This window comes from Dama dama, chromosome 15 (assembly GCF_033118175.1).
Source record: "Dama dama isolate Ldn47 chromosome 15, ASM3311817v1, whole genome shotgun sequence".
Lineage (NCBI taxonomy): Eukaryota > Metazoa > Chordata > Mammalia > Artiodactyla > Cervidae > Dama > Dama dama.
The window spans coordinates 79,481,607-79,495,929 of NC_083695.1; the positions used below are offsets into that span (position 1 = coordinate 79,481,607).

At 46.8% G+C, this 14,323-nt stretch overlaps 1 protein-coding gene across 31 annotated transcripts in view; it reads left to right on the plus strand.

The window, feature by feature from the left end:
• Window positions 1-14,323, plus strand: part of TCF7L2 (transcription factor 7 like 2) — a 200,682-nt gene that overhangs the window by 162,091 nt on the left and 24,268 nt on the right. For all 31 annotated transcript variants that reach the window (XM_061162673.1, XM_061162665.1, XM_061162664.1 and 28 more), the window contains one exon: window positions 11,887-12,019. In XM_061162673.1, coding sequence (XP_061018656.1) covers window positions 11,887-12,019 — 133 coding nt within the window. The remainder of the gene's footprint in view (window positions 1-11,886; window positions 12,020-14,323) is intronic.

A 14,323-nucleotide genomic window follows, 5' to 3' on the forward strand; every position in this document is an offset into this window, starting at 1 on the left:
CTCTCTCTCTCATTCTGGGGAAAGCTCACAGAACTTACAGTCAGAAAGCCAGTGAGCGTTCAGACTCCTGGAATGCCAGTGAACGCGGGAAGCTTCCGTTCTTCTGCTTCCAGAGAGGTCAACTGAAATATCTCACAGGCTCAGTCTCTTGCTCTGGAAGGAAAAGAGGGGTGTGTACGTGTGGCAGGCAAGGCCCTACCAAATGTCACTCCCGTGTCACTGTGACAAGAAAATACACTTTCCTTTCCCCATCCCCCAACCCACGGCAGCCCTCTCCCTAAGAAATTTGTTTTGAGGGATTTGACAATCTTGTAGATAAAGTGCCTGCCTCCTGCCTTCGGTTAATCATTTTCCCTCATGGCTGACCGTAATTTCTTAGCTACTCTTAGCGGTGGCTCTGGCCCCGCTGCCCAAGGTAACGGGTGAGGGAGGGGGGACTCCCTTGCTTAGAGCCCGAGCTGGCTGGGGAAATGGGCCTCCCCCTTCCTTCAAGGATTTTGCAGTGGTACAGGGTAGAAACTGGGAGGAATTTCTTTTCATTAATTTTTAAAAAATTTAATCTGTAACCAGTCGAACTAGATGATTTGGTTTCTTTTTGTTTGTTTTTGCTTTTTTTTTTTTTTTTTTGTTTCAGAGGGATGTGTGCGGAGAGGGAAGAATTAACCAAATAACTGCAGGCATCGTGAGCGAGAACTTGGGGAGCATTTTGAGTGTCCCAGGGCAGAAATTGGGAGCCATCTCCATCTTTTAAGATGCCTTTTTTCAGCTCTTTAAAATGAAAGGGAGAAAGGGAGGGGAAGCTGGGAGGAAGAAGAAAAGTGAGAAAAGCAGTAAGGGAGGAGAAAAAAAGCTGGCCCAGTCCCATCTTGAAGGTACAGAGAAAGTTTTTTTTTGAGGTGGAGAGAAAGAAAACCAAAGCTATTATGGACCCTAGGAATACCATCTTAGTGGGAGTGGAAGATCTGAGTGGGAAGGGAGGTGCGGTGGCCTCTGGGCTCACTCTCTTCCACCAGTTGGGCGGTTGGCACCTCAATTTGAATTGCTGGGTGAGTAGTGGGTGTGTGTGTGTGTGTGTGTGTGTGTGTGTGTGTGTTCATGTCCTTGCTTATATATAGTCTTGACCATTAAACCTTTGTGCTTGGCTTTTTTATTTTTTGATTCAGACAATGGGAAGGAAAAACAAAACAAGAGTAAATGGTCAACTCAAGCTATGCTGTCTCACTATGTACTTTTCATAGCAGTTTTTTGGGGAAGGGGGAAAGGGTTAAAAAAAAAAGATGGGGAGTATATAAAGCTTGACTTTCATCACCATCTTTATGGTTCTATAGCAACGCAGACCCGGCTCCCCAAGTGCAAGCAAGCTGGAATCTGGAAAAGGGTGGTGGGATTTGGGATTTCTTCTAATAAATAATTCCCCCCACCCCTTCACCCACCAGGGTGGGCTCCACTGGAAGAAAGAGAAGGAAAAATGACATGCTCTCATGGAGGAGCATACTTTGGAAGCTTGAAACATTTTTGAACAATAAGGCTTTTCCAGTAGCAGGGCTTGTGTAAACTGTGTATTTTGGTTTCATATTTAATGCTAACTTTGTGTTGCTCTGTCTTTGGTTGTATTTATTTTCAATCTCCAAATTTAGATGCTGCCAGCCTTTTAGGGCTCCAGTCTTGCTTGTGGTGTTTGTATTTTGTAAATGTAATATAAAATGTATTTTTGAAATGTGAGCAAAGACTGATGACAGCCTATTGTGCTGTAAATGATCAGGGAGAAGGCCCCTTTGCAGTACCTGTTTGGGGCTTAGAATACTTGATACTCTGTTCAACTCTCAGGTCAAATCCTTTGCCACAAGCTGTAAGGACATTCTCTTGGAGGTGATTCCTTACCTGTCTTTATTATTGCTTTTTATTATTAATTTTTGTTGTTGTCAAATGGCCAAAGAAACATTGGCGGTGGTCAGTCAACTCTTAGATCTGATATTTAGGGGAAGAAGGAATGAAATATACTACAGACTATAAGAATCCTTATGTTTTCAAAATCATGAATTAAAATCCTCTGTGTCATATTGAACTATCAGAGTGGTAGGTAGTTCTCTAGCTGAGCATGAAGGAATGACAAATGTGTGTCTTGGTTTCCCTTTCTGGTTCTGTGTAACTTTCCAGCTCGGCGTATGATAGTGTAAACTGACAAGAATTGTGGGGAGAAGAGTGCAGGCTGGCACTGCAAATGTATAAATTGTCTTGCCACAAATTTCCCACCCGTTTCCAGATTCCTGAAAGGTTCCAGACCTTTGTTTATTCAAATTACTGGGGTTACTTCATAGCAGTCCTGCTGTGTTGGTATGGGGAAGCCTCTATTCTTGATGGCTTATGGGAAGGGAGTTCCTTTGAAAGGGTAAATTCCTGACTCTGATGATACAGATATTATGATCTTTGTATTGTCACAACAGGCTGCTGCCTCCGCATTTTCTGGAAGCAACAGAGCCTGCAACCTTATATTTTTAAGGAAACCTCCCCTCTGTGGTTTGGGGATGGTGGGGGGCCTGGCTGAGCTATGTCATGGAATTCTTTCCTTCTGCAATATTTTGGAATGTGATGAAATCCTGACATGCTGTCCAGATTACATACTTCTGCACACATTTGAAGACTTTTTTTTTTTTTTTTTTGTAAGTGAACTTTGTCTGGGTCATTCTCTTGTTACCTTAAACTTTCGTCAGCTGCAGTCAGAGAGGGCAGCGGCGCTGCAGGGTAGCTCCGTGTCTCCTGCGTGTATCGTTTATGGAGGCTATAGATGTCCGCTAAAGAAGGCCCGTGTTTGGGACACTGACAGGACAAAACAGAGCAGGACAGTGCGGTTTTGCCTTTGTGTTCGTCTTCCCTTTAGTCTGGTTTTGCTGAATTCCTGTCGAATCCAAGTTTTGGTCATTTGTATCTGTGGGGCCACGTGAAAATGTCTATCCCACCTCTCAGTTCATCTGTTTGTTACTAGGGAGAAATTTACCTGCTCTCTGAAGGTGACTGTTTCTTGAGCTCTTATCAGACTCATGTAACAGGTATGGCTTTCAAATACTGCCTCGATTGGAAAGTTAGGCACAGAGTGTTTAAGAACACTAAAGACATTTTTATATAGCTGGGCATTGTAAATAAATTAGAAAGGTGGTGTCAAATTTTGTTCACTGCTTCTTTCTTGAAATCCCCAGGATGTAATAACCATTATGTACTTAAAATTTATTCAAAATCAAAATTGGTGATTTCCTTTCCATCCTACTTAGGAATCCTTAGATTTGGGGTGGTTGTGTTTTAGGGGAGATGGTCTGGAAATCATTATTTTTTAAAAAGTTGTTTTGAATTTGAGCTTTTGGATTTCTTCATTTGGAATAGGTTAGTTTTATCCCTGGCTCTGTTTTGAAAATTGACTCTCCTAGAAACAGCTGTACCCTCTTACCCAAGTCCCAAACATTCCCTGCAAACTCGGACACTTAACAAGATTGATTATGCTAACGCTAATCATTTAATGCCCAAGTAGTCGAAAAATATCTTGCTGGCTGGAGGGTGGAGGTTGCAAATTCCTGGGAAATTACTTCAGGGTGAAGTGGTTGGTCCTTCATCTCTGAGACCTGGTGGAGGGTTAGGACTGTCAGAGGGCCTCCTTGCACTGCTGTGCACACCACCCCACCCCCCACCCCCCGCCCCCGCCCTCCAGGATGCTGAGGCAAGTTACTGAAGGGAGGGCAGGAGTCAGGAAGAAAACCCTGGGAAATCCGTGGTCAGGGATGAGCCTGGACTGGGTGGGCAGAGGCTTAAGCTCCCAAGTGCTTTAAAGGTTAGTTGGGGGAAGCACAATGGGATACTTTCTTTTTATTGGAGAATAAATGAGAGTGAGTGGAAATAAATTCTGTTTAATGAACTTAACTGAAAGTAATTGTTCAAGAGTCTGTGAAGGCACAGGTTTGCTGGGTCGGGCCTTGGCTGCAACATTCCCAAAGCCAGTCGGCTGGGCCACATCTTTATTTTCAATGTTTAAATGTTTCCCTTAGTGTGCCCACTCCCCACCCTGACACCTCCAGCCCCCCACCTCCCCTCCCCTCCTCCTTTTGGGGGATTGAGACATGGTCATTAAGAAGAGCTGAATTTGGTCCCCTAGACCCTTAATGCTCAGCAGTCTGGTTATGATACCTGCTATGTTGTAATATTATAGAAGGGGCAAAAAAACCCAAAAAACAACAACAACACCCATCCAAAAAAGGCCAAGGGCTCAGGATGGTTTGTGTTAGTTCTATGTATATTCATGTGTGTGTGAGAATTTGGATGAAAATTGGCTGCACATTTATCCTCTCCCTGCCTGCCCTGTTCAATCATTTCCCTGCACGAAGAATTTTAATGCCTGTGTGAGTGCAGGAGGAACTGTGAGTCGGCAGAATTTCATAGATGGCTGGGGGAATCTTCTCTCTCCCTCTTCTTGCTGTCTAAATGGATCTGATTCCAGAGAAAGAAGAGGGGAAGGGGGGAAGAAAAAGTCAGCCGTTGATAGTTCACAAAACCAACAACATCCTGAGTGTTAGTAGAAGCTGTAACTTTGCAGCCTTGTGGGCGCGTGACTCAGGCCAGGGGGTGCGCGCTGGGTACCACAGTTGCAGGGCTGTGTTTCTTTTCTGTATCTCACAGGCAGACCTCTTTTCTCTGAACCACCTCATTTCTTCAAGAAAACTCAAACCCTGCGCAGCTTTCTTGGTTTTCCCATTGCCAGCGGGCAGTGCTGTAGCCGTCCATAGAAGTCTGACCCCCAGGAAACAATGCCCCCTTGGCCCAGGTTGAGCCTTAGGCAGACAGGAGCAGCGCCCAACCATGAACAGCCCCTCACCTGGGGGGGGCCGGGGAGGCCCTCGCTGCCTGAGCTTTCTGACCGCTGTGAGGGCACAGGGTCACAGCGAAGGTGGGAAACAGCCCTTTCGGCCTCAGCCCCCGTGGAGGGCCGCCCACCACCTTTCCCTTCTGTGCGTGCGTGCCTGCGGGAGGTTTACAGGATAGAGTAGTGAGATGCTCAGCAGGTAAGTCTGGCTGTGAGCGCAGGCCTGGTTCCAGGGCACTCCCTGACGTCATCATCTCAGCACTGCAGTGGTTGCTCACTGTTGGTGTGATGGGTTGAGGCAGGAAGACTACCATCGCTGACCCTTCCACTCTGGTTCATAGCGCACACCCCCCCAAACAGGACTAGTTGAATCACGCTGGCGGGGGGCGGGTGGTTGATGAGGAAGAGACAGCGCTTCTTCATCCCAACCCCTCTTGCCCTTCAGTGCCCCATGGCCCCAGTGATGTGCAATGTCTGTTATTGTTTTGCTGGGTGCCATTGGCCATGGTACATCATAGGAAGCAGTGTCCGGGAAGAATGTATCAAGATGAGCCGTAAACCCATTAAAAAAAAAAACACACAGTAAACAGAGCTTGAAGAGTGGTCCTTCCTGATGCTGATTTCAGACCCTGGGAGGGCCGGTCATCTAAGACCCTGAAGACCCTCGCTCCCCACCCCGGGGAGGGGAGAAGGCTGACAAGTGCTCCTCTGTGCTGCCTTTGTTTTATTGTGCTGGGCTCGTAAAGGCACTTTCTGGCCCCATTTTTCTTGTGCAGAAAGGGAGAGCCATAGGGGAGTATTGAAGAGGAGGGCCGGCCGCCCGAGAGGCCAGGGCCAGCAATGGCTCTATTTGTTTTCAACGTCTGTTGATTAATAGGTTGCGGGGTGAATGGCGAGCTTTCATTCCCTTTGGGTTCCCCACAGTTAGGGAAGGTGGAGGGGTTGGGGTGAGCAGAGGGCCGGCAGGGGGATCTTGAAGGGCCTGAATCACCCTTTCACTTGCTGGGTTCCCCATCTCGAACAGCATTCGGTGGACGGGTGTGTGGGCACGATGAGGGTGGCAGGGCCGAGTTGCAGAACACCGGGCTTAAGGGTTCTCCAGGGGTCAAAGTTCAGCCACAGGGGGCACCCCCTCCCCACTCCCCCCCACTGCAGTGGGATGAATACTTCGGGTGGAAAGGCTTTGTGTGCTTTGAGGTCTGTTAAAGGACCCTTTCTTTCTAATTTAACCATTCAGTGCTCAAAACCGAGATGAATGGAACTGGGAAAGAAATGAGTCACAGCCACGCCTCCAGGTAGAGAACAGAAAGCCTCCATGATTTAGTCACATGAGGATTTTGATTCCTTTTAAATAGTTACTGTTTACCTCATACATTCAGGTTTTAAGCTGACTTTTCCTTTTCTGCTGGGACTGACCACGTCTGTCCCCTGATGTCACTTGTGTCTGTATTTGAGAAGCAGAAATATCCCCACTGAATGTTTCACACCCCTCCCTCTATAAGCAGCCACATGGTGTGAAAGTCCCTACTAAAAATGCTTCATGCTCCGTGGCAAGGGTGTGCCTGGCTGAGGCGGAGAGCCCTGAGCTTACTTCTAATTGGGGGTTCGGGGGAGCACTATGTGCTGAACTGGCCTGGGTTCCAGAATGTCCCCTTGCGATCCTGAAGCATCTGTGTCCATTGGGGGAGGTCGGCCCAGGCTGCGTTTGTTGGGTGCAGTTCACGACCTCCACCTGGCAGTCAGCCCCATCCAGGGCCCATGTCTGCAGACACAGCAGTGGAAGGTAGACCTGGGACCCGTGTCCTCACCTGCTGGGTAGAGCTGATAACAAATGCAGCTACCACGTAGGTTTGTGAGGACTGAATAGTCTGTCGCAGTCAACACAGGGGCCGGGGCTCCCTTAGATGTGGCGGCCGCGACCTGCACTGCTGTGAGCTAGAGAGGCCTGAGTGAGACGGCCGTCTCGACAAGGGGTCCGGAGCGACCCTCTGGGTGAGTTTCAGGCATTGCTAGTGCTGGTGCATGTGGGCAGCTGTGGCCTTCCTCCCTGAACTTCCGTTCTATGAATGTTTGCTGGTTGTTTTTTTTTTTTTTTTTTTCTCCTGGCTCACAGATTCCTAGTGCCCATCATATTCTATAAGGCTTAAGCTCTCCAGGCAGCCTCCCATGATTGCCATTCTCTCAACCTTGAACTTCAGTTAGCTGTCCCTGCAGGTGATGATTTCGTGCAAATGCTCAGGTAGTTTTGAAGACATATTTAATATTTAGATAAAACACTTTCCTAAGAGGCACCTGGTTTTATGTTACGGTTGTCTTGAACACTGGACTCTGTAAAAAGATTAAAGAGGGAGGAGACATGTATTTCAGCTTGTTTACCCCACCAGCACTCCCAGCGTACAGTGTAGCTTTGATTTAGATTTCCCGGATGTGTTTCTGGAAAGTTTTCTGTTGTCCTCCACAAAAGGAAATTTTCACATCCGAATTTTCTTAGGGTGGTACGGTTTTGAACACAGTCCGTAAAGACAAGACCTCCTTTTTAAAGAAGTGGGAACAGCACTGGAGGAACTGCACATCAACTCAGAGTCATCCCCAAGGCCTTAATCTGAAAAGAATTATTTCTAGTGATGATTTCATTATAGCAGTTATAACCCAGTTCCATTATGACCAAATGACTTGGAAAATCCACAAAAACTTTTAAAATGGAGTTTTGCCTCTTTATGCTGTGTCTAGCATATAGTGGTACTCTTAACACATTCAGTTAAAGAGTTCTAAAAGGGTTTGCTGGAAAACCAAAGCTTTTCAGTTAAAAAAAAAAAAAAAGCTATTTTCATTAACAAAAAAAAAAAAGTGGGAGCTGGTCGTAGTGAAGGGGGAAGTCTAAGGGACTTTTCCTATGTGGGTGGTTGTTCTGTGTATCATTTGTATCAGCTTCTGCTTCAAGGCCGTACCCCTACTTCTTGAAGGACCTTGCTTATCTCCAGCTACCGAGGTAACTTCCAGCTCTTCTGTGACAGTGTTATTTATTAGCATAATCAAGTGATGGTTTTTCTCAAATGACATAATTAACTATATGTGTGGACTAAGTGTTGCATTTTTAAGAAAGGCGTGCACCTAAGGAAAGGTGGCCACAAAACACCCCTGTACTCTTGCCCTGCCATGCATGTCTTGGCCTTTGCAGTAAGGAGTGCGGGCTATGGCTGCCTTGCCCCCTGTGAATTTAATTAGAAGAGACTGGAAGGGTAGCGAATGTGAACTTCACCGAGCCCTCATCGTCAGCACTGGACTGTGTTTTTCATTTTTCAAAGCTTCTTTGCCTTACATGTATGGATGTGTGAGGCACTGGGCTAATACACACTTCCCAAACATGATCTCTTTAGATTTTCGCAACCCTCTTAGGTAGACCCAGTTCTCACCGAGAGTTCGCACAGAAATGAAGGCTCGCGAGAGGTTACACAGCTGGATTGAAGTAGGATTTAAACGTGGGTCTTCCTGGAATTTTCTAACTTCACTCTTGGTCGTCATGTACAAGCCAATGGGCTTGAAAACCAATTTTTTTTTTTCCCCCGAAAGACACTTGTAATAGAGTATTAGACTGGATGGTTACTGAAGGCTTCCCCTGCCCCCAGCTCTGTCCTGTGATGTTGAGTAGACTCCATTTAAGAGCACTGTCATTTGAATGAAATGAATCTGGGAGACTGGCTCTAGCCTTCTGTTCTTCTGGTGCTTACTGTTGCAATTTATAAGTGTGCTCATCACTCGCACATGCTGAGCAATACAGGGGACACAAAGGTCTACAAGACACTATCTTTGTCCTTCAGGGACTTAGCTATGGTGGGACCAAGGAAGGTGCATCATGATCCCAGCAGTGGACATAGTGTGGTGTAGACAGAAAGGATTGTGGGTATCTGAGGCTGGAGAGACATGGGCATTTTCCAGAAGAACATCCTCCCATCATAAAAGCAATCTAGGTACAGACAGGTTCAGTGGGAGTGGCAGACCCTGGTTTCTGCCCACATGGCTGCATTCCCCCACCTTGTTTGGGAACCACTCAACATATAAAGACTCTAGGGACCTGCCTAATATGTAGTCACATCAGGAAAGAGCTCCATGTCCCAGTAGCCCTCTCCCTCCCCCACAAAAGCCGGACAGCAGTTAAAACTTCATATCTCTTCACTCCCTTCTGCCCCCGCTCCCCCAACCCATACTATAGAGTTTCGAATGAACAGGAAAAAAATAGTTGGCTTACAGACTCAGGTGTACAAAATAATATGATAGTGATGGTGGCCCCAACAGGTGTCCAGCTTTTGTTGGAATCCTCTTCTCGTGCGTGTGTCTGACTGGAAGAGGGAGAATTAATTTTTCTCACGCACCTGTGAACTTCTCTTTTGCCGAAATACTGTCTTCATCCTTCTGTGCACAAGTGTAGAGAGAGGATTTCCCCTGCATTTCTTGCCTGGAAGACAATCATGAAATTTGCGCTTCTGAAGTACAAAACAGAACTGTGCCTTCCTTCGAACAGCTTCTCCCAAAGAATAAAAATAACAATAAACCAGCATTCCTGTGCTTACCGTGTCTCAGGTTTTACATTTAATACTAAGCCCTTCCCATGAATTCTTTCAGAACTAAGACTTGATCCGTGATTAGGATTCAAGTCTGTTAACCTTTTGTGCTTGTATGGAACTTTGTGGTTCTCTGGTCTAGGGGTCATGGCTGAACGAAAGAGGTACCTGTGGCCCTCCATAGGCAGATCCAAGATGCCTGGGTCCTGAGCCCAGACCTACTGAATCAGGTCCCTGTGAAACTTTCTTAGTAATAGGAACCCATGTTTGTGATAATCATCTTGAGAGATGCTTGACTCAGCAAAACTGAGAAATGTTGAAGTCTCACTGCTCTTCTCCCATCATAGACTTACACACTTGTTTTCTTTCATTGTTTTTTTGGTCCTATTCCCTCAAAGTCCTTCAGCTCCTCGGTGACAATCTCCCCTCCCCTGGCCTGGTGCTTCTTCCCAGGGGTCCCAGAGTTTTTCCACAGTTATTCTAAATTGTCTGAGACTGGTCTGTGTTCATTTCAGCGGTTGTGTATCTCTCCAGATAGAAAACTTCTAGAAGGCAGCAATTCTCATTTTCCTTTCCTCCTGATGGTCTCCAGTCCATCTGATATGTGTGTCCCTTACTCTTTTCCATCTCCACCCCAGCACACGGTGTGAGTGTTTTTGTTGGGTAGTTTTCAAGTTGTCCTGGACAGAAATGGTTCCTAAAAACTTCTCAGCGCATGTCTGTGAGATGCTGGCCCTGGCCTTGGAGTGACAGTCCTTCACTCTGCTCACTTTGGTCATGTCCAGTCTTTTGTGGCTGCTGACGAAGGAAGTGTTACTGGGTGCTTTGAATTTCAGTGTTCTGATTGCAAAATGATAATTCACAGTACAAGGCTTCTGTGAGCCACTAGTTACCATCTGTCTTTCTCTGAAAGTTTCCAGTTGCTTGTAGGGATCATTAAGCCTGGCTCTTGGACATGTGACTTCTTTTTCTGTTTTTTGTTTTTTTCTGGGAGCATCTAGAAAGTGCGTATTTTCCTTTCCAAACATACCCATGGAAAACTTAGAAGCACCTTTTTAAATGCCTTCCTCACACTTAACGGTGGTAAGAAATACTCTTACTCTATCACACCCCTTCTTCACCTATTTTTTTTTTTTAAAGGACAAGAAAAACGTAAAGAGAACTAACTGCTTGGTGGTCCCTGAACTCAAGAGGCGCTAGTGGGCAGCACTGGAACCCTCCTTCTTTTCTTTTAATGCAATTCCTTTTCCTTGATGTTAATGCAAGTTGTGCCTTCCTAAAAGTAATAAAAGGAAATGAAGACACGTTCTAAAATGAAAGTTGACTCTAATCCATTCATCATCTAATACTAGCCTCTTTATCTTTGCTGGTACCTAATCTGGTTAAATGTCCCTGTTGTAGGATTTTAGTGAAAATCCTCTATTGGGAATAGGGTTTTTTGCAATTGGATTACTCTCGGTAAATGGCCCAGTAGTTCGCTTGTTTCAGCTTAATTTTTTCTTTGTGATCTTGCTGGGCTAAGTTACAGCATCGCATGGGGAGGGGGAGGGATGGTTGAGAGTAGGTAGGGGAAGGAATGGAGAATAATTTGGGCAGGTCTGATCATTGCAACTAGGAAAATCTTTAAGATGCTTTTCTTTTTTTTTTTTTTTAATCCTCCTCTCCACCTATCAACACTTCCCAAGCAAAAAATTGCCTGTGTGTTGTTTTCCAGAACTGCTTGTTTCTGAAATGTGTACATACCCTTTATTAGCCCAATTCATCATCATCCAGTTAATTTGTTAGCATTCCCTGTGACTTCCTAATGAGATTCCTAATGAATCCAGGCTGCTGTAATCTGCATAAAATATGCAGGTGCTCGCCTGGCAGTTTAGAGCTTTCTGGTAAAGTTCACACTCCCATCCAGACCAGAGTGAGGCTTTTCATCCTGGCTGCCTGTAAAGGATTGTAGCTTGCCCACTGGTTCTAAGGAGCCGGGAGGGGTTCAGAGCCTGGGGTGGTGGATAAGGTGGCTGGGATTAGGGCCCTGCCAGTTTCTTGTAAAGGAAGCCTTCCCCCCGTGAAGCCTGCCTGCCTGCCTCCCGAAGGTCCCTCCTGTGGGGCCCTGGGGTAGGAGAGACCACCACCTGCAGAAGCACAGTAGGCCTGGGGGATTAAAGCCATCACTTCCGATTTACCTGCCAATGCGAAAAGTGCAGATCCTTGGGCTCTGTGATGGGGTGGTGGCGGCGGTGGTGGAGGAGGTATTTTAAAAGCCAGGCTGAGTGGTGAGGGTGGGGTGGGGGTGTAAAGACCCAGGCACACCTACCCAGAGAGCTGAATCATCACTCTCTGCTATTTCAGTACACGGACCAGGGCCAGGACGGGTTGCCTGCACTTACAGAATCCAGGTGGGAGGGTGTGGTCAGGGCTGCCCGGGGTCAGGCTCCTGGGCTGCCCGAGCCAGCGTGACCGTGTTCTCTTCTGTTCTTCGCCTCCCTGCAGTCGAACAAAGTGCCGGTTGTGCAGCACCCGCACCATGTCCACCCCCTCACGCCTCTTATCACCTACAGCAATGAACACTTCACGCCAGGAAACCCGCCTCCACACTTACCAGCTGACGTAGACCCCAAAACAGGTAGGACGCATGCTTGGGTGCAGAGAAGGCGTGCTGGTCCCGGGACCGCCAGAGGACCTGCTGCGGTGGGGGGTGGAGGGGTGCTTTGGGGACTTGGGCTGGGGGCAGCAGTGGAGGGGTCCCGGTGCCTCTCCCACGTGTTGGCCGGGAACCTCTTTCGGGAAACCAGAGCCTGGTGAGGGAGTGGATCTCTCCTCCCCTTTGGAGAAGTCCATTTTTAGTGCTCAGGTCTCTCCAGAGCTCCAGGTACCCCTGAGGGGCTGTCTTGGGAACCTTGCTATGAGTTCTGTTCTCAGGAGTAGCTATTCTCAGGAGTGGCTTATAACTCCAAGAACCTCAGACAGACTCGGAGGCAGTAATGGTTTTGGAGGCATCTCATGGACTCCTCCTCAGCTCCATGGGAGTGTAAGAGCCCTAACAGCTTGGTTCCCTGAAGCCCCAGCTTCCTTGTTGGCTAAGGGACTATATATAGTCCCGTGGCAATGAGTTGGTGCAGCCTTGAGAGATCGTGTCACTGGGTTCTGCATTCTCTTTGCTGATTTATTTGGGCTCTTCCTCCCCTGTAGTATCCTGAGTCTTTATCCTCAAGCCCATTTTACAGACAGGAAAACCCAAGTCCAAGATGGTTTCCTCATTGCATCAAGGAACAGCCATTAGGGTCTCAGGCAGAAGATGCCACGTGACTCCAGCTTTTATACTTGTCCCCTCCTTTCCATCCAAGTGCTTTTTCTCAAAAGTGGGGAGAGGAAGAAGGCGAGGTTACTTGTAACTCCCCTGAAACAAGATTTAAAACAAATTGGGGTGGTCTTAGGAGAACAGCTAAGGCCAGGTTGTCTCTTTCCGGCCGGGCGATGCACTTGCTGGCATTGGTTTCTCTTCCCAGCTGGTTAATTAGCAGGATGAATTCAGAATGGCTATTCCACGTCACTTGGTCGGAAGGAATTGTTGGATGCTGGGCCGAGGTAGACTGCCTGTTCAGGCCGTCTTTGCCACCCCTGAATGAAGCCACACATTAGCTGGTTTTCAGCAGCCTCTGAGCCCCCTTTGTGCTCGTGGGGGACCGAGCCTGGCGCTGGGATGGCTGGAGGAGGCCGCCAGCCGGCCCCAGGCTCCACGAGTGAATGGCAGTTTCAACGTCTCATTTAAATAATGGTAGTACAGGGAATAGCTTTTAAATGGTTATCGTAAAACATATGATTAACGTCTGCGGACTGTTTACTTTTCCTCTGCGAACATTCTTTCAAGTGTGCGAGTGGCTTGGTGTAGGGTCCAAGCCCAGCTAATCTGTTTGGTTTTTGTAATAGAGAGAAAGCAGTGTCTGCATGAAAATGTCACCCAGGGAGGCTTAATTTACAGATTAAAAGCTTCCTGAACGAATTTTTTAAAAAATGAAATAGTTTTCATCTGCAAACACACAGCTCATTCCCTTCAGTCCTGTTTTAATTCTGAGCAATTGTTCGTTTTGCTTTCCACTTGAGCAGTGTAGGTCTGCTCCTCTGGGCCTAAATTGTTCCCAGCCCTCTTGATTTCTAAGAAACCAAGGATTTCTCAATTGCAGGATATGTGCCTATGGAACTAATGGGTGTGTGGTGCATGCATGGACCTTCAGAACTCACTCATCAGCCCCATGGTCCAGCAGTACCCCATCTGTGGTGGGCTCTGTCCTCTAGAAAGCCAGGTTCTAGATCCAAGTGTACCAGGCTTCCAGCATCTCCTGGTCTGGTCAGTTCAGATTCTTCCTTAAATATGATGTCAAGGCATTGGTTGAGTTTCTCCTACAGCTCATCTTCAAGGCAGAGTTTGACAGATCTAAACAGTGGTGAAGAACCCGCCTGCCAATGCAGGAGATGTAAGAGACACTGGTTCAATCCCTGGGTTGGGAAGATCCCCTGGAGGAGGAAATGGCAACCCACCCTAGACTTTTCACTTGCCTAGAAAGTCCCATGGACAGAGCAGCCTGGTGGGCTACAGTCTACAGGATCGCAAAGTCGGATACGATTGAAGCGACTTAACACAACTTTTTTAGATGTTAATTTTTAGAAGCTGATTTCTTTTTTAGAAAGAAGTAACCTTTCTAAAAACCATAACTCAAAAAGTATGTTAGAAACTAGAGGAGTAACTCTCATGCAGGTAAGTCATTAGAATTAAAGAGAAGAAAAGGACAAGTTGTGAGGACAAAGGGATCTAATATCACTTGATCCCCTACTATGTACCAGCCCCTTTGGATTTTTTTCTTTTTTCCAATTCAAATAATCACACCGATCCCATGAGGCAGAAATGTCCAAGCAGATATTTTCTAAGTCT